The sequence below is a fragment of the Filicampus tigris genome, chromosome 1, assembly GCF_054856515.1.
Source record: "Filicampus tigris isolate MCC_2025a chromosome 1, RoL_Ftig_1.0, whole genome shotgun sequence".
In the NCBI taxonomy this organism is placed as follows: domain Eukaryota; kingdom Metazoa; phylum Chordata; class Actinopteri; order Syngnathiformes; family Syngnathidae; genus Filicampus; species Filicampus tigris.
In genome coordinates, this window is record NC_141217.1 from 2,018,639 (window position 1) to 2,036,415 (window position 17,777).

Genomic DNA, 17,777 nt, shown 5'->3' on the forward strand with positions numbered 1-17,777 from the left:
TCGGCATCTTTCAGAATCACGACCTCTTAAATGCCACCAAGCGAATAAAAACAAGGCTTGCTTCATGTATGTTAGTTATGCTGTTTTTGCAACGTAGCTGCAAACATTTGACCCCCCTTAACACTCTGACACAGTTGATATACCACTGCAAACCCTGTAATTATATTCATCTTTTCATCAAGCGACGACAACCCAGAAACACCCTGTTGCAAATGTTCACTCTTATCTAGCAAAACCTTTCCTAAACTCGCTGAAAAAAACAGTTCAGTATTAAGACTATTTATACAATGTGGATCAGGCTTTCCCAAACTTTTCATGTAAACTCTGCTCGCAACACCCTGATGCAGTCGTTGCATCCCTAAAGGCCCTGATACACCAAACCGACGTCGGAGGTCATGAAGCGTCGCGGCGTCTTTAAGCGCCGTCTGTTTGGTGTAGTGGCCACCGTCGTAGTGTCATAACCCGTCTGTAAGCGTCTTGGGGGCGTTTACGTATGTTGAATCGGCGTCACCAGTCGTGACATTTGGTCACTCTGATTGGCTGTTAGCTAGCAAATCAGCGCGTGGAGCACCAACGGGAAGTGACAAATGCGGACAAACAGTGAGCACGCCTCCGCTGCCTTAATCTTCTTACAAGTACAAGAGCAAAGGTTGACAATGTAAGCATTTCACAATACCGTGTCAAGAACATGATGGTTTACTTCGCGTGGGAGTTCATCGTGAGCAAAGAATAGAGCTGAATGCATTGTTTACGTTTTATTAATCCGCCCCCGGCCAACAGCTTTCCGGTTGGAGTTTTCTAACCATGAGAAATTATGACTACTGCCGCCGATGGTATGGAAGGGTATTACATCTTCTGCATGCGCAGAAGGTACTTTAATGGTCAGAGTCGCTGTCTGTCGTTGCGCTGTGTTACTCCAGCGTTACGTGACGACAGCCGGCCGGACGGACGCCACAGGGGGTAAGCTTCTATCACTGTTGGCCAGCGTCTTTTTGGTGTATCAGGGCCTTAACGCCAACCCCCCCCAACTCAAACAAAGCTTTTTTTTAAAAATTTTTATTACAACATAGAAAAGCCTTTCCTTACCACAAAACCACAAAATCCCCTCACCCCCGCCCCACCCAAAAAATCTGCCACTTGATGTTATGTCTTAGAACAACCACTTCCAAACTTTTTAAGTCACGCCCCTTCTTCAACATCACAACATAATTGGCAGAATGCTAACTGCAGCAACACAACCAATCGTCAACCCATTCCAAAAAGCAATAACAAATCCCGTTGTGTGTGTGAAACTCACGGCGACGTCATCCATAGACGCATTGAGCTTTTGCAGCTGTGTCCAGGCCATGGTGCTGGCGTTGAGGTTGTGCAGCTGTGCAGCAAGCGAGTCAAAGTCGATCTTGTGCAGATCATCCAGCAGGACGACAACGCAGCTGTCACATGCTGCAATAGTAACAGACCCTCACGTTACATGACATGCGTGTATACCTGTGTGTATGCCTGTGTGTGCGCGCGTTATCACCTTCACAGTGCAGGTCGTGACCGTGCGCGACGGGAACGTTGTGTTCTTGCGTACAGATTTCGCACTGTTTTCCCGACATGCCGTCCCGACAGTGGCACTCTCCAGTCCGCGGGTCGCACTGACCGCCCCTACAGTCGCACTCTGATTCCAAAAAAAAGTCACAGCTTCAGCACCTCAGTAGATGTTAAAGCGGAAGTCATCCCAAGCATATTTTTTTCAAGAATATGTTCCCAGCAGGCACAGTAGTTGAAACACGGCATTCTGATTAATTTTGCGTTTGTGGAATACAAGTTAAGCAGCAAAATCCACTCATTTTTAGCCATCTCTGGGGGCGGCCATTTTGTCTTCTGCCGACTAAAAATTACATCACAACTGCTCACAACGACCAATCACGGCTGACCTGTTTTCTGAATCCGAGCCGTGATTGGTCGTTGTGAGCGGTTGTGATGTCCCCAGAGATGGCTAAAAATTTGTGGATTAACACTTATTCCACAAACGCAATAAATGCCCTGTGTCAACTAGTGGGCTTGCATAGTACGTATTCTTGAAAAAAAAATGTTTGTGTTGGCTTCCCCTTTAAGTCACATCAGCTTGATTGTGTTGGCGTTCGCTCACGCTTGCATCCATCAGCGCCATAGTCCCAGAAACCGGGAGCACACTGGCGACAGTTGGGTCCGTTGACTCCAGGCTGGCACTTGCACTGACCATTCTGACGATCACAAGGCTGCACCAGGGCTGCCGAAGCGCCGCAGTCGCACGGACGACATCCAGCGCATGACTCGAAACCAAACGAGCCGTCCTGAGAGACAGGAAGAAGGAGATGTTTATTTGGAATTATCAACAAAACTGAACATGGAAATAGAAATAACGTAGTCTGTTCCAGGGTCAAAACGTCAGCATTGTAGAAGCTTGTATAGAGATGTTGTATAAAAGTGACTTTAATGTGCGTACAAATAGTTGTTTCGAACTGTCTGCCCACCCATCAAGTAAATGTTTTCTTATCTGACTATTTCTGAAATTGTCATGATCTGTCTGTTTTGATTAAAATTTACTTTCATGTTTTCCTGGTATCCCTTTTGTCATTGTCTGTCTCGTTAACTTATTGTGTCCACTGGTGCTCGTTAACCTGGTCCCTTGTGTTACGCAATCAGCTTTTCCTTTGATGTCTTGTTCAGCTGTTCCTCGTTGTCTTGTCAGTTTGTTTGTATTTATTTCCCTGCTATCTTTCAGTCCTTGTCGGTTCATTGTCCTTGTCACATCTTGTTTCCAGTTGGGGTTTGTTTGTTAGCTGTGTGTACTAGCCGAGTCAAGCCAAGCCAAGCTTTTTTCCTAGTGTTTGTTTAGTTACTTTGGTCCTTGTTGTTTTGGACTTACTTTTATTCAGACAGCCATGACTCGGTGTAATCTTCTGAAGATAAAGCTTTTTTGTAGTGGTGCAACTGATCATCTCTGATCCGTGATCAGTATGGATCAAGCACCACGGTTCGGGCTGGGCATGGTTGAAAAAATGGCGAAAAAATGTTCGCGTTCATTGTAATAGCAGCAGAGGAAGTTGAAAGCCCTCATGGATCACGTAAGTCGCATGTTTGCGAGTATTTTGTCAACTTGGGGTGAAACGAGTCCTCAAATTAGTGATACAGGATTTTTTTTTCTGCTTCTTGTCCTAACACGGTCATTCAAACAGACATGCCAAAGACGATGCAAACATACACAACGAACACGCCGCCTCCGAAAAGGCCAACTTCAAAATAAAGCTTACCAAATAATACATTGAGTCATTGACTATGTTTACATGCAGTCCATAATCGGGTTAAGATCAAAATTCCGATTTCTGAGTCATTCGGAATAACCCGTTTAGATTGCTTGAGCAGACAGAGTTACCTGACACATTTAAATAACCCGATTTAAACGACACATGGACGCAATTATACGTCATCTCCGCTTGTTACTTGCTTCAGTCAATAAAGCACATTATAGTGATGTCACTCACCGCACGAGTGAAGCAGACGGTTTCGTTGTACTTACTCTAGCTGTACTACAAAGACAAGGATTCCTTGCATTTGAGCAGGCGCAGTGTGTCCCGTGTATTCGGGATATTCCAATCGCCATATACATGCACGCATATTCGAGTTGGAAAGGGAGTAACCCAAGCATGATATTCGGAATTTTAAAAAACAGAATAAGGGCCCACTTTTTAAAACACAAATAATGCCAATATTCAGGTTTTGAAAGGTTTATTGGCTACATATAAACGTAGACAATGACTGCGATCTTAATAGCACCCCCATCATCCCCTTCCGCTGTGCATCTTATGGTCTGAAAAATACTGTATTGTAAAAATTGGTTTGGAAACTAATTGCAGTATTGCAACGTTTTTATTTAAATAGTAAATGACTGCGATCTTAATAGCACCCCCATCATCCCCTTCCGCTGTGCATCTTATGGTCTGAAAAATACTGTATTGTAAAAATTGGTTTGGAAACTAATTGCAGTATCGCAACGTTTTTATTTAAATAGTAAATAATGAAATACAGTAGCATCATATGACATTGATGTAAAAAAAAATAATGTAGAGTAATAAACATACAATTAGAATGGCATTTGAAATCTAAATCCGGGGTAAAATTTACTATTTACATGTAATCATATTACAGGTGACCCCAGGGGGTAAAGGGACCGGGCCGGCCCGCAAAAAGCAAAAGTTATGTGCATAATTGGCGCCCACTATAAATGGATTGATTTTTGTTTTTTTAACGCCACTAAATTCTTGAAAAACCTCCAGTCTTTTCTATGAAAAACTGAGGTTGGCCCCCAAAGAACAAAGAAACAAAATATTAAAAAAGCAATCTATGAACAGGTATATCCCTGGGTGCCGACCCGCAAGTATACAAGGGTCTATTGTATACACTCTACTCTCTCTCATAAAACACTGTTAAATATCTTTACATATTTCGTTTTTAATTTTATGAAGATGAGTGGTTCGGAAAATGGATGGATGGAATTTTATACTGGCCATCGAGTACATTTTTTGTTGTCTGAAACGGAGTAAAATTAAACTCTCTCAGCACTAAAATGACACTGTTTTTACTGTGTGGACAGTTGTGTATACAAGATTCACGTGTTGTCAACAAACCTGACAGTGGTGGCAATGAGGTCCAATCACTCCGGGTTTGCAGCGGCACTGCCCGGTGTGGGGGTCGCATGACTCGGTACCACATGGTGAACAACTGCATTCTGTATAGCAACAACAAGTTTTAAGAGTCTTGCTGATGAAATAACTCCTCCATTGACCTATCATAATCACTCAGACTTACTGGTGCAGTTTTTGGCCGAGATGGCATCACCATGGTAACCAGGAGCGCACTCATTGCAACGAGGTCCGGTTGTGTTGTGCATGCAGCTAAGACACTCGCCCGTCAGTGGGTGGCAGTCGGTGAACAGCATGTTGGGGTCTGTATTGCCATTGCAGTTGCACGGCTGGCATGTGCTGCCTAACACCATAGGGTTACCATAATAACCGGGGGCGCACCTGTTAAGAGGGTGCTGTTAAAGACAGAGTTCTGTTTGAACATGCTAAATGCAGCTAGATAACTTTGTGTTTTATGAGACAGCTGGGAGAGGCTCCGGCACACCCGGGAACCGAGTGAGGATAAGCGGTTCAGAAGCTGGATGGATGAATGTTATGTGGCTACACTAATGACTAATCAGGGAAACTACTATTACTACGACTTCAGAATACCAATGTTGGCTATCACAGTTACGCAGATGACACACAGCTATATCAATGTCCCCAAATGACAGCAGTTCAATCAGCGTATTGTGTCACTGTCTAGAGCAAATTAAAAACTGGATGAACGCAAATTTCTTTCAGCTAAACCAAAACAAAACAGAGGTAATTGCTTTCGGCAATAAAGGAAAGATGATTGCTTTTAGAAAACACCTGGAGTCACTGTCCTTAGAAAGCAAAGACCAAGTCCGAAATCTTGGGGTGCTGACATGCAGACTCAGACCTGACTTTCAGCAATCATATCAAATCAATCACTAAAACAGCCTTTTACTAGCTGAAAAACATAGGGTTGCATGCTCCAAGCAGACCAGGAGAAATGTATCCATGCTTTTATCTCCAGTAGTCTTGATTATTGTATTGTATTGTAGTCTTCTTACTGGACTCCCTCAAACAAGCATCAAATAGCTGCACTCATCAGAACAAAGAGATCGGACTTTTTTATTACTCCAGTCCTTAAGGCTTTACACTGGCTCCCAATTAACTGTAGAATAGATTTTAAAATTTTGCTACTCGTCTATAAATCACTGAATGGTTTGGGTCCTGAATATATGAATGAAATGCTGATTGAATATAAACCGTGTAGGGCTCTGAGATCTGCAGACTTGGGTGAATTAGTGGAGCTCAGAGTTCAAGGTAAACATGGTGAAGCTGCATTCAGCTGTTAGGCTGCACACAAATGGAATAAGCTGCCAACAGAAGTGAAGTCAGCCCCAAGTGTAAAAGCTTTTAGATCCAGGTTAAAAACGCTTTTTTCTCACACCCTTGATTAAGGTCCTGTAAAAAAAAATTAATTATTCATTTTAGCTATATTAGAAACCCACTTTTATTCCTTTACTTTACTGTTAGTGTGTTTAAATGTTGTCAACGTACATTCTAGTAATTTTTGTAAGCTACTTTTGTTTCCTCTGCTTTGCTTTTGAATGTTGTTAACGGTTGTGTTTGTAAAGGCTTGGAGGTGTTGTGCCTTTGTTTGTGTGAAGCACACAGAGTTGCCTTGTGTATGAAATGTGCTATATAAAGAAAACTGTCTTTCCTTTCCTTGCCTACTAATAGCTAATCCAAGACAGTAACAAAATAATAGTCACCTTTGTATTATGTCATCCTTATGACTAACCAATTTATGGCTAATACAAAACTGATGCACAAATGTATCAATTGGATTTAATATGGGACGATAAAAATGTAGAAAGTAATGATTACATTTTAATTTGTTGAAAATAAATGTTGAACAAAAATCATACTGCAATAAATGTTTAGAATAATCTTGAACATTAATGGCAAAATGGTAAAGTCATTGGACATGATAAATGGGCTTTCACTTGTACATCGCTTGTCTACCTTTGGTAGTCAAAGTGCTTTAACATGTTTCCTCACTGAAGACGCAAGATCAGGAGCAACTGGGGGTTCAGTATTTTGCTTTTAGGATACTTCAACATGGTCACAATGTTGGGGGATCAAACTCATAAAATCTGGGTTGGGAGACAGCCCACTCTACCACTGAGCCACGCCAGCCCTGGTGGACATCATTTTCCCTTGTCTGAACACGGGTCACCAATGCTCCCATGTGGAGACAGGCCTGGAGGTGGGGTTTGTTGGCGAGCGCCTTGTGGCCAGGCCTGCACCCATTAGGCCCGGCTTGGCTCAGCCCGAAAGGACAACGTGGGTCCCCCTTTTCATGGGCTTACCACCTGTGGGAGGGGCCAAGGGGTTCGGCTACAGCAACTGGTACTAAGGACATGGAATGTCAACTCTCTGGCAGGCAAGGAGCCTGTGCCAATGTGAGATTGAGAAGTTCCAACTCGCTTCCACACACAGCTTGGGCTCCCTTGATAAGTCACTGACCTTGGTAACTAGGGACGAAATCTACATGTCACGATATGACCTTCACGATACGATAAATATCACAATATTGTGGAGAGGTTGACGATATCTAAAAAGCTCACGATAGTGTATAAAAGCTCACGATATTGTACTCTCCCTGCCTGCAACACACCTTATTCAAATGATCCGCTCATCACCAAGCTTTGCACAAACCGGATATCATTTGTATCAAGTGTGTTCAGGTAGGGAGAGATGGAAAACAGGCTGGATAGGGGCTCTTGAGGACCGGACTTGAGCACCCCTGCTCTATACAATGCTAATTAGATGTGGTCCTAATTATACATATACTGTAGTTCAAATAGTACAGTTAACATTAACCTCAATGTATATAAGTGACCTCATTGTAGGAATGACCAAACACCAATATTGAGGCACTTACTTGCTAATGCACTCACACATTGTGAATGGGGTCAATGTGTGGAGGAATTCAAATCTTTTATGTTCCTCTTCATCTGGCGATTAGTGTGGGTCTTAAACATCCAACCATCCATGACAGGAGGCAAAAAACTGCATGAAATTAACCTGACTAATTAACTGCATTAATAATCTAACCATCAGAGGGTGTTGGAATTGCACAAATGGAAAACAACTTGGACTTTGAAAGGGGAAATAAATGCAAAAATTTTTTTTCAAGAATATGTTCTATGCAAGCCCACTAGTTGAAACAGGGAATTCTGATAATTATTGTGTTTGTGGAATAAGTGTTAATCCACTCGTTTTTAGCCATCTCTGGGGGCGGCCATTTCGTCTTCCGTCGACTGAAAATGACATCACAACTGCTCACAACGACCGATCACGGCTCAGATTCAGAAAACAGGACAGCCGTGATTGGTCGTTGTGAGCAGTTACAGTGTCATGGGCATAGCACTACAGTGGTTTAGGGACAATTATTTAGACAGCAATATGTACATATAAATGGAGAAAATTCAAGTATGGAAAACATAACATATGGAGTTCCCCAGGGATCTATTCTGGGCCCCCTTTTTATTGTCTGAATTACCGTATTTTCCAGACTATAAGTCGCTCCAGCGTACAAGTCGCACCAGCCATAAAATGCATAATAAAGCGGAAAAAAACATATATAAGGCGCATTTAGGCTTGTCACAATACTAGAATTTCAACTTCGATACCGATACCCAGTTCAATACTCGATACCATTTCGATACCACACGGAACAAATTAAAGCACAGGCTTTTTTTAATTTTTTAAAATTTTTTTTACTGTAAACCTTTTTATCGCCAAAAACTTAAATTATCATTAATACAATAGTTTTTTTAAGAGGTAGTGCAAAAAAATAGTACAACTTCAGTATTTAACGTCGACAACCCTCTGTACAGTCAATGCCTGGAACCAATGACACATTTTAAGTTGTCTGAGCCTGGGGTAGTGAAAAACAAAGGAAGAAGTAGTGCAAATAACAAAATACACACACACAAAGAAACAATTATTAATCTGTAAATTGTCTGAACTAGTGCAAAGAAATAACCATACCAATGGCACATCATTTTCAAGTTGTTTGAGGTAGTGAAAAAGAATAACACCCACCACTTACAGTAACATAAATTAATTCTATTTCTTAGCTGTTTGTTTTTGCTTTCAGTGTTCTGTAGCGAGGCGGCACGGTGGTCGACTGGTTAGCACGTCCGCCTCACAATTCAGAGGTCGTGGGTTCGATCCCGGCCCCGGCCTCCCTGTGTGGAGTTTGCATGTTCTCCCCGTGCCTGCGTGGGTTTTCTCCGGGTACTCCGGTTTCCTCCCAAACTCCAAAAACATGCCTAAAACATGCCTGATAAGTTGATTGGACTCTCTAAATTGCCCCTAGGTGTGATTGTGAGTCCGGATGTTTGTCTCTGTGTGCCCTGTGATTGGCTGGCAACCAATTCAGGGTGTCCCCCGCCTACTGCCCGAAGACGGCTGGGATAGGCTCCAGCACGCCCTGCGGCCCTTGTGAGGATAAGCGGTAATGATAATGGATGGATGGATGTCATGGCTTGTTAGTGCTGACTTGCGTATTTATGATGTTTTGTCTCCCTCTGCAGGTAAAGCGCCTGCAGAGGGAATTTAAATACCTTAGATCAGACCTGGGAAAAGTATGGTCCTTGTCCATATCCGGGCCGCCCACAGTCTCTGACTGGCCTTAACAGTGACCATGAAGTCAAAATAAAACTATATGGTGCTTTTATTTTGAAAGTTGTGCTTTTATTTTATGTGCAGCTGTGGATGCTGGTACAAGTTAGGTAATGACCAGCAAAAATGACAACAGTGGTTTGAATGTTCGCAACATTCTTATTTTCCTTTTTCCATTGTCTGTTGTTACTTCTTATTTTCTAATGGCTTACCTTTCACAGTGCGGCCCGGCGTAACCGGGCATGCACAAGCAATGCATGTGCTCATTCTTCTCCGCGCAACCTAGAGCAAAACTGCACAAACACAAAGTTATACAATTAGTGCAGACGCTAGGCTCTCAGAAGAGAGGTTTTCTGTAGTGCTTACTTGTTGGATGGCACTGTAAGTGGACATGGACAACTGGAACATGACAGCACCTGCCCATCCACACTGATGTTGCTGACAAAACCACCCTGGCATTTCTCACAATGGTCGCCGGCTGTGTTGTGTTGACAGTTCTGATAGACACACAAACACACACAACACAGCAGATGAGAACAAAATTATTCTGTATTTTCCCATCAAAAAGAAAACAGCAAAGTTTATTCCTCTCTGGAAGTGGAGTGAAACAACACTCTACCAACATCCAGCGTTCTAAAAATGATAGAAAAACTACTGCAGATATACTAGAGCATGGCTCACCAACTTAGGGTCCTCAAGGTCCCCTACTCTGCACATTTTAGATGTTACCCTCCTCCAACCTACCTGATTCACATGATCAACTCATCAGCGAGCTCCACAGAAGCCTGATAATGATCCTGATTATTTGTGGCCCGCCAGGCTTATATTGCACTGGGGGAAACCCTGAACCCTCTCTGGGTTCTTCACAGAAAAAAGACAGCAGAAGGGTGAAATAGAATTCTGGTGTTTCCTTTCTTTCTTGTAAAGAATACCTTTTCTGTGAATATACCGGTATTCAATTATAGCAATCAATCAGTCAATCAATGTGCAGATTGATATGGAAATATTAAAACAAATACAACATTCTTCTACAAAATGGGAAATGGAACTATGGATAATTGAAGGTATCGTTTTGAAAAATGATCTCCATATAAACAAGCCTACCCAAGAAACTGTTCGGATAGGCTGCTATTTTGAGCCATGGGCCTTGCCATGTTTCAACAGGAGGGATGGTAACATAAAGCCTGGTTCACACGGCAGGATAATCGGCCCGATTTGAGCCTCGAATCTCCACTCTCGACAATCGTAGGTCGCGGCCGAGTCTTGTAAATACTCCCAAAATAACTTTAGCAGGTAATCCTGCCATGTGTGGTGTGCTCAGCCTGATCTCGGCCGCTCGGAAGGACCTCAAATCGGGGATATTCAACATGTTGGATTTTTTTGGCCCGACTTTACACCGTGTGCGCTGTGCCCCGAGGACAAACGAGAACGCAGCAGGTTGACAGTGATGTACAGCCAATCAGAAAACAAGGTAACGGGGCGGCGAAGAAGCGGGGTGGGAATTCAAAGTGAAAACAGTCATGCCGCAACAGAGCCCAACCTCTTTTCTTTTTGTGTCACATTTTTCCATAAAAAATATTCGCAAACTAGCGCCACCGGCAAGACACAGCCTGAGACCCCTTCTGCCTTTACATCCGCCATGTTTGTTCACTCCGAAGTCTTGTTTAATCTAGAGATGTTTTGCGAGATTTTCCATCTGACGTGAAAATATCTGCGAATGAATTTGGTTTGTGTGTGATGTGTTGATCTTGCCGTGTGGCTGCACACCACACACGGTACGTTCAAAACTGTAATACGCGCAATTTTTTTCTAGTCATGTTTGGGGTCTTTCAGAGTTTGGAAGTCGGACAATCATTTTAAAAACCTCCAGTTTATCATTGTTCTAAACACCAATTCGGATAAATCGTGCTAGGATAGCTCGAGTGATTTTGATCGTGGTTGGATGAGAAGTATAAACATAACATTTGTGACATGCTATGCTATGTTGGTTTGTACGCGATGCATTGCACCTGCACGTGACGCAAATCAACAAATCATTGACAACTCGCCACACTCAAACTGGTGCAGCAAGTGGCAAAATGGCCAGCCTCTGACATGGATAAAAACAGCTGGAATTTATTCTTTAATTCATCATCCACAAACGCAATATTTAAAGCATTATTTTTGGCTTTAATAGACAGGACAGCAGAAGATGAGACAGCAAGTGGGAGGGAGGGAATGACATGCAAAAAAGAGCTACTTGACACAGAATTCAAACCGCGGTCTCCTGCAACGTGGTCTATAGCCTCATCACATGCGTAGGCGCGTGCTCTACCACGTGAGTGAAACACCACCCCCAAAAATGCTATATTAACCAGAATACAGTGCTTAGACTAGTAGTGAGGCCATAAAACTTAAAAAAAAGACTTGACTTCCCATTTAAGGGGAAGGGGTTTGTCGGATAATTGATTGGATAATTCTGTTGCATTTTCATCCCTAATAACACTTTGTGAGATGGAAGTGTCACTAGAGTTGTGTAAGGTTTTAAACTCTTATTCAATTGAGCTTTCGGAAAACTGTATATTTTAAAAGTGTGACCCACAATGCATCTCCCTGTGGCAATAATGTAAATTATACTGCACTGTGACAGCACTGCATCAGGGGTCGGGGATGCAACACTGCACACAGGGTGGTCTCTCATGGCAGTAGACTACGAAGCATGAGCTGTGGGTGATCAGATTTTGTGATCAGCAATACAAAGATTTGATCAAATCGTCCAATCACATAATTTTGGGCGAAAATCGTCCGATCACGATCGGTGGTTGATCAATCGGAGTATCCTTAGTTAATTTTTTAATTTTCTATTCATTAATTCTATTTCTTAGCTGTTTGTTTTTGTTTTCAGTGTTCTGTAGCGTCTGCCCAATACCAGGAGTGAAAGAAAAGGAAATGAAATTATTACAAGGGGTAATATTTAATAATAAATGCGATGCATTAAGTTTATATTAATAGTAATTCATTTTATAAGTACCAACATCAAAAAGCTGTCTATGGGTGATAAAGAGGACATTTTCTCTACTTTCCAGGGGTGCTACTGTGTGGGGGCCGCTTAAGTGCAAATACATTCAACAGGATACACACGCAGGCAAAATTCTTCAGGCATGTTGACGCCCCTAAAAAGCCATTCATTGAAATGGCTTTTAGAACAATAATCAACACAGCCATATCAAGATGCTACACTGAACTCACCATGCAGATTCCTGATCCATCCAAACACTGATCCGAATGTCCATGACAGTTGCAGGGCACACATTTTCCCAGGAAGAGTCCGATAGCATCCCTGTAGAAACCTGGAGCACATTTCTGTACCAACCAAGAAAGGAATAAAGAGTGTAAATAAAAGGAATGCCATCAATGCCATCACTTCAAGGCTTCTCCTCACCTGGCAGGAGTCTCCCAGGTAGTTGGCAGGACACATGCAGAGCTCCACGTTGTTGGCATGGCGACCGACGGGCAAGCTCTCGGCACCCTCCAGCACGGCACCGCGGAGCGACACCGAGTGGGCTGACTGGGAATGAAGGGCTCGGATCTGCAGGGACTCCAAAGCCACCAGAACCATCATTAGCTCCTCTCTGGAGACCGAGTTGCCAGTCTGAGCATGCCGAAAACTTCCCTGCGGGAAACAGTGGACAGCACGCGTTTCAACATTTCTACTTTGGACTTGGAAAAGTGCTTTGAGGACCTCCGGACCCGCTTTACCTCAACCATGTGCACGATTCCCAAATGCGGCTCAGCGGGAGAAGAATATTCGCGCTCCAAGAACACCAACGTCATCTGGTTGCCCTACAGACACACACACATGCATGCATGCATCAGGGTAGACACATTTGGGGTGCTTGTAGTTTGTGGACCATTACATTTACATGCGTGTCATCCGTGTGTCCATTACACTCATGTGGAATCGGTAGTTTGTGTATCAGCTACACAATTGTGTGTAATGTCTCACTGACACTCTTGCTGATGTGACTCGTGTATTTGTAATTTCTACTTCATTGTGTAGTTTGTGTATCATTAGTTAGGTTAGTTAGTTTGTGTCCGTTATACTTGTGTTAATGACCACTACTTTGAAGTTGTAGCTAATGACTCCAATTTTGTGGCGATTTTGTGGTGATAAGAGCTTTTCCCCATAGGAGATCACATTTAATGTCAATAAAATGGTGCGGCATGGTTCAGCGGTAGAGTGGTTGGGGGTTGGCGCGCAGGTTATTTTGACCATGTCAGAGTGTCCTTGAGCAAAATTCTGAGCCCCAGTTGCTCCTGATGCTGCGTCATAAGTTTGTCAGTCACTAGGTGACAACAGAATGTCACAAAGCAAGGCAGAAACAATATTACAACGCTTGCCTCCTTCCTACAATGCTGTAAACAAGCTAAGATGAAAAAAATAAATAAAGCAGGCCAATGCAATAAAAAATGGTGGTTATTAAGATGTGCTGAATGTAGTTGTAAAAAAAATGTATTAAATCACTACGGAGTTTTTCAGGGGGGTGAAGTGCTGAATCATTTTTCCATACAGACCAGTATATAAGTGGCACTGTTCAGCCCAATCAAGGGTTGCTTTAAACGTTAAACTTTAAACGCTTTGCCTTGTGCACTACTGTCATACGACGGGTTTATCAATACTGTGAGCTTTGACTGTTTTACCTGTAGCGTGTTGGCATTGCACTCATCTGTCCATCACCAGCACTCATCCTCTTCATCAGGTGGATGGATGTAAAAATCAGCTGCGAGATCTATGCTTGTCTGAATTGTCTTATCCTTTCGATTAAATCCTTCTCCAATGATCATTCTGTATTTGAGTACTGAGACCCTCCAATTCAGGTTTCATCTAATGAGCATTATCTGGTCTACTTGCTGTACTTTCACCTGCGCAATATCATCAGCCCCCGCACAGCACTCAACCCCAACGGTGCCACCATCCCGGGCTACAAGCTGGTGACATCCCGGTTGGATTATTGCAGTTCCATTTTTCAGAAACTAGTATGAGACAAAAACTGCTCAGTTTTCGTTGCGTTTAGCACTGTCACGTGTGTAGTTTTTGTGTACATTACATTCACGTTTTTGTTCGAATTTCTAATTTGTAATTGCTGTACAGAACTTTGGCACTATAGCTGCGGCAGTTGAGAAACTGACAGGCCTATATACTGTATATAAAGTTGAGTTGACTGTGTATGTGTGTATACCTTGAGTAGGATGTCAGGTTTAGGAGGTTCTGCAGGAGGAGACCAGACGTCTCCTCTCATGGTCTGCGAGTGAAGGCGATATCTCAGGTAACCTCCGTAAGATGACACCTTGTCTCCCAGGTAGGTCTTGGGCGCATACCAGTGAAGGTCCTGGTACACGTCAGGAATGTCGCTAAGGTCGGCCTCCACCAGATCCTGATCTGGATACACATTGACTGGTACTTCCTGTTTGTCGGCACTGAGTAGCACCCAGCCTTCCATGTTCATGATCTTCAGGAATAAGAGGAACGTGTGGATATTCCAACTAAAGGGGAGGACGTTGGAAGGTGTGTACAAGTTCATTTTGGTCTACCTCGCTGTGTCTCTTGTCTGAACTCCTGCAGCGTTCGGTGGCACGGAAGCAGAAGCAGCTGGTGCAACCTTTGGGGTTGGTCGGGTCCAAGTGGAATGTACCAACTCTGCACTGGTCACAGCGAGAACCCTGCACGTTCTCCTAATGGTAGCAGTGTGTGTGTTGAGGGGGGTGGGGGTTCGCATTGCATCATTTGTCACCAAATCCAAAATAAGTGCAACAACTTCTCCTTTAAGGTTGCATAAAAACATATGTCATGTATGACGCCACACGATCAACTCATATTATAATGTCCTGCCAGCAAATAAAGAAAAACATTTTGGATGGACAGAAATTGTTTTCACCTTGCACAGACATTGCCCTGTGAAAGAGTTGCACACTTCTTCCTCAGTTCCTGCCTCATTGCAGTCACATGGTTGGCAATTTGGATAACCATGGAAACCAGATGCGCAGCGGTCACACTGGCGACCCACCACGTTGTTTTTGCATCTGGAATGCGTTAGACAACAATAACAACCATAAAAAGTAAGAAAAGCAATGAAAATCAATAAAACAACAATGAGAGAAAAAAGAAAAAACATCTATAAAAGTAGAAACAACAAAAACGTTGTTTGGGTTTTTTCTTATCCTTTTGTGATAAGCAATTTCTGCTTATATCTTTTCTTGCCTTTTGCAAAGCGCTTTTTGTTTTATCTCGTTTTCCTAGTTTATGTTAACCAGCGTGTTGATTTGCACTTTGCCGGTATTGTGACTTTTTTGTAAATAAAAACTTTTTGTCAATTCTCATCTGAGTCTGCGTTTATAGAATCCCCCTTCAATCCAGCATACTCCGGATTTAATCCCAACACATACGGAGTAGAGAGAGACCGATTATCGGGGCAGAGAGTTATTTTGGCCCTGATAGCCACAGCGCACGTCTCTGTCTGCTGTCTTCTGTGGCTGTGACTCTCTCCGGCATTGACCCGCCCACAGCCCCATCTGATTGATTATCGTGCAGTGGGTAACAGCCAATGTCCGCTGATAGTGTAGTGGTACACACGCCTGAGTTGTGTGCGGGCAGCGTGGGATCGATTCCCGCTCAGTGACAGTGTCTATGTGTGCCCTGCGACTGGCTGGCGACCAGTTCGGGGTGTAGTCTGCCTTCGCCCATTGACGGCTGGGATAGGCTCCAGCAACTCCCCGCGACCCTGTATAGGATAAGCGGTTTGGAAGATGATGATGATATTACTGTTGTAAACTTAAAGGAGATTTAATTGTATTTTTTCATTTAACTTTATAACACATGCTGCTGAGCCTGGGCGCTCCCTGTACATTTTGTTAGAATTTTAAAACGGAGTTGTCCATTTTCTAAGATTTAAAAAAACTTTAACATATTGCAAATCACAAAAGCTGTTTAATAAACATGTGCTTAAAGTCACAAACTGTCAAAAGCTGGAGTTTTTATTATTCTAAAATTGGAAAACCCATATCGGTCTATCACTAATACAGAGTTTTCCTCTTACCTGCACTGTCCGCTGAGCTTGTCGCAGCTGACGTCAGGCGCCACGATTCCGGGCTGAGAGCAGTTGCACACCTCACAGCCAACCACCGGGTGGCAGCCAAACGTCTGCGGCTCGCACTGGGTGCACTCGGGCAGCACGGTCCGCGGCGGGCAAATGCATACTCCTGACATTGGTTCACACAGCCTGGTGCCACAGTTACACTCTGAGGACAAATAGCACAACATAGTGGCCAATCAGGTGACGGGCTCAGAGTAGGGGCAGTGGGGCATGTTTTTTTTTTTGTCAAAAATGTGCAGACAAATGAGGGATATACATTAAAATCACCGTGTGATAACAACAATAAAAATGTGCAATAACTGATTCGAACCAATTCAATGATTTTATTACTCCTCATCGACGCTTTAAACGTGAAGTCGACCAATTGTTGATCATGTGTTTTTGTCATCTTGTCTTCTATTCGGCCTGTTTACAGAGGACTTTCGACATGTCCATTGCTGGTTAAAGATAATTCGCTGGGCTATAATGTTCGTTGGCCAATAAGGTGACACAGTCATCATATGTCTGCGCAGGTCAGACAGCAAAAAAATAAGCTGATTTTGGATCAGAATAGCTGTTACTCCCTATCTTCGGCTCAGGTCACCGTGAGTCTAAAAACGTTAATACTGGAAATGGCGAGAAGTGAAGCTTTATCTTCATCGCCATGTTATGTCCAATAATGCTGGTAAAACAACTGTGTGCTAATATTGTATATTGAATAGAAGTTGAGAGAGAGAGGAAAAACAATATTCTATCCATTATCTATACCGCTTATCCTCACAAGGGTCGCGGGGAGTGCTGGAGCCTATCCCAGCTGTCTTCGGGCAGTAGGCGGGGGACACCCTGAATCGGTTGCCAGCCAACAAACAAACATTCGCACTCACAATCACACCTAGGGGCAATTTAGAGTGTTCAATTAACCTGCCATGCATGTTTTGGGGATGTGGGAGGAAACCGGAGTACCCGGAGAAAACCCACGCAGGCAGGGGAGAACATGCAAACTCCACACAGGGACTCACGACCAAGTCCTGACAAGACTGGCCGAAATCCTGGAGAGAAGCAGACATGAGGCCAACAACCAGCCTACAGCCAAGCAGCTCCCTGTCAGGTTTGTGAAGCCAGGGGAAGGCAGAGAGGACACCAGCCAACGAGGTCCCCGGAGTGTCCTGGCTTAGGCAAGGGACTGGAGCATGAGGGCTGATATCGGAAAACAGCTGCAGTTCCCCTGTGAGATTACCACCACGTCACTCCGGCTAGACATTGTGCTGCCATGTTCATAGAGCTTACCATCCCCTGGGAAGAGGGAATCCAAGCCGCCTATGAGCGCAAAGCAGCCAAGCTCAGATCTGGC

General features: G+C 43.5%; 1 protein-coding gene across 5 annotated transcripts in view; it reads right to left on the reverse strand.

Moving 5' to 3' along the window:
* The window catches only part of lama5 (laminin, alpha 5), a 152,950-nt gene that overhangs the window by 47,411 nt on the left and 87,762 nt on the right, over positions 1–17,777 (reverse strand). For all 5 annotated transcript variants that reach the window (XM_086046434.1, XM_086046469.1, XM_086046442.1 and 2 more), the window contains 14 exons: positions 16,391–16,592; positions 15,233–15,377; positions 14,889–15,029; positions 14,537–14,806; positions 13,056–13,139; positions 12,739–12,969; positions 12,546–12,659; positions 9,684–9,814; positions 9,530–9,610; positions 4,837–5,051; positions 4,656–4,756; positions 2,138–2,321; positions 1,523–1,663; positions 1,298–1,443 (listed from right to left, as the gene is read on the reverse strand). In XM_086046434.1, coding sequence (XP_085902560.1) covers positions 1,298–1,443; positions 1,523–1,663; positions 2,138–2,321; positions 4,656–4,756; positions 4,837–5,051; positions 9,530–9,610; positions 9,684–9,814; positions 12,546–12,659; positions 12,739–12,969; positions 13,056–13,139; positions 14,537–14,806; positions 14,889–15,029; positions 15,233–15,377; positions 16,391–16,592 — 2,186 coding nt within the window. The remainder of the gene's footprint in view (positions 1–1,297; positions 1,444–1,522; positions 1,664–2,137; positions 2,322–4,655; positions 4,757–4,836; positions 5,052–9,529; positions 9,611–9,683; positions 9,815–12,545; positions 12,660–12,738; positions 12,970–13,055; positions 13,140–14,536; positions 14,807–14,888; positions 15,030–15,232; positions 15,378–16,390; positions 16,593–17,777) is intronic.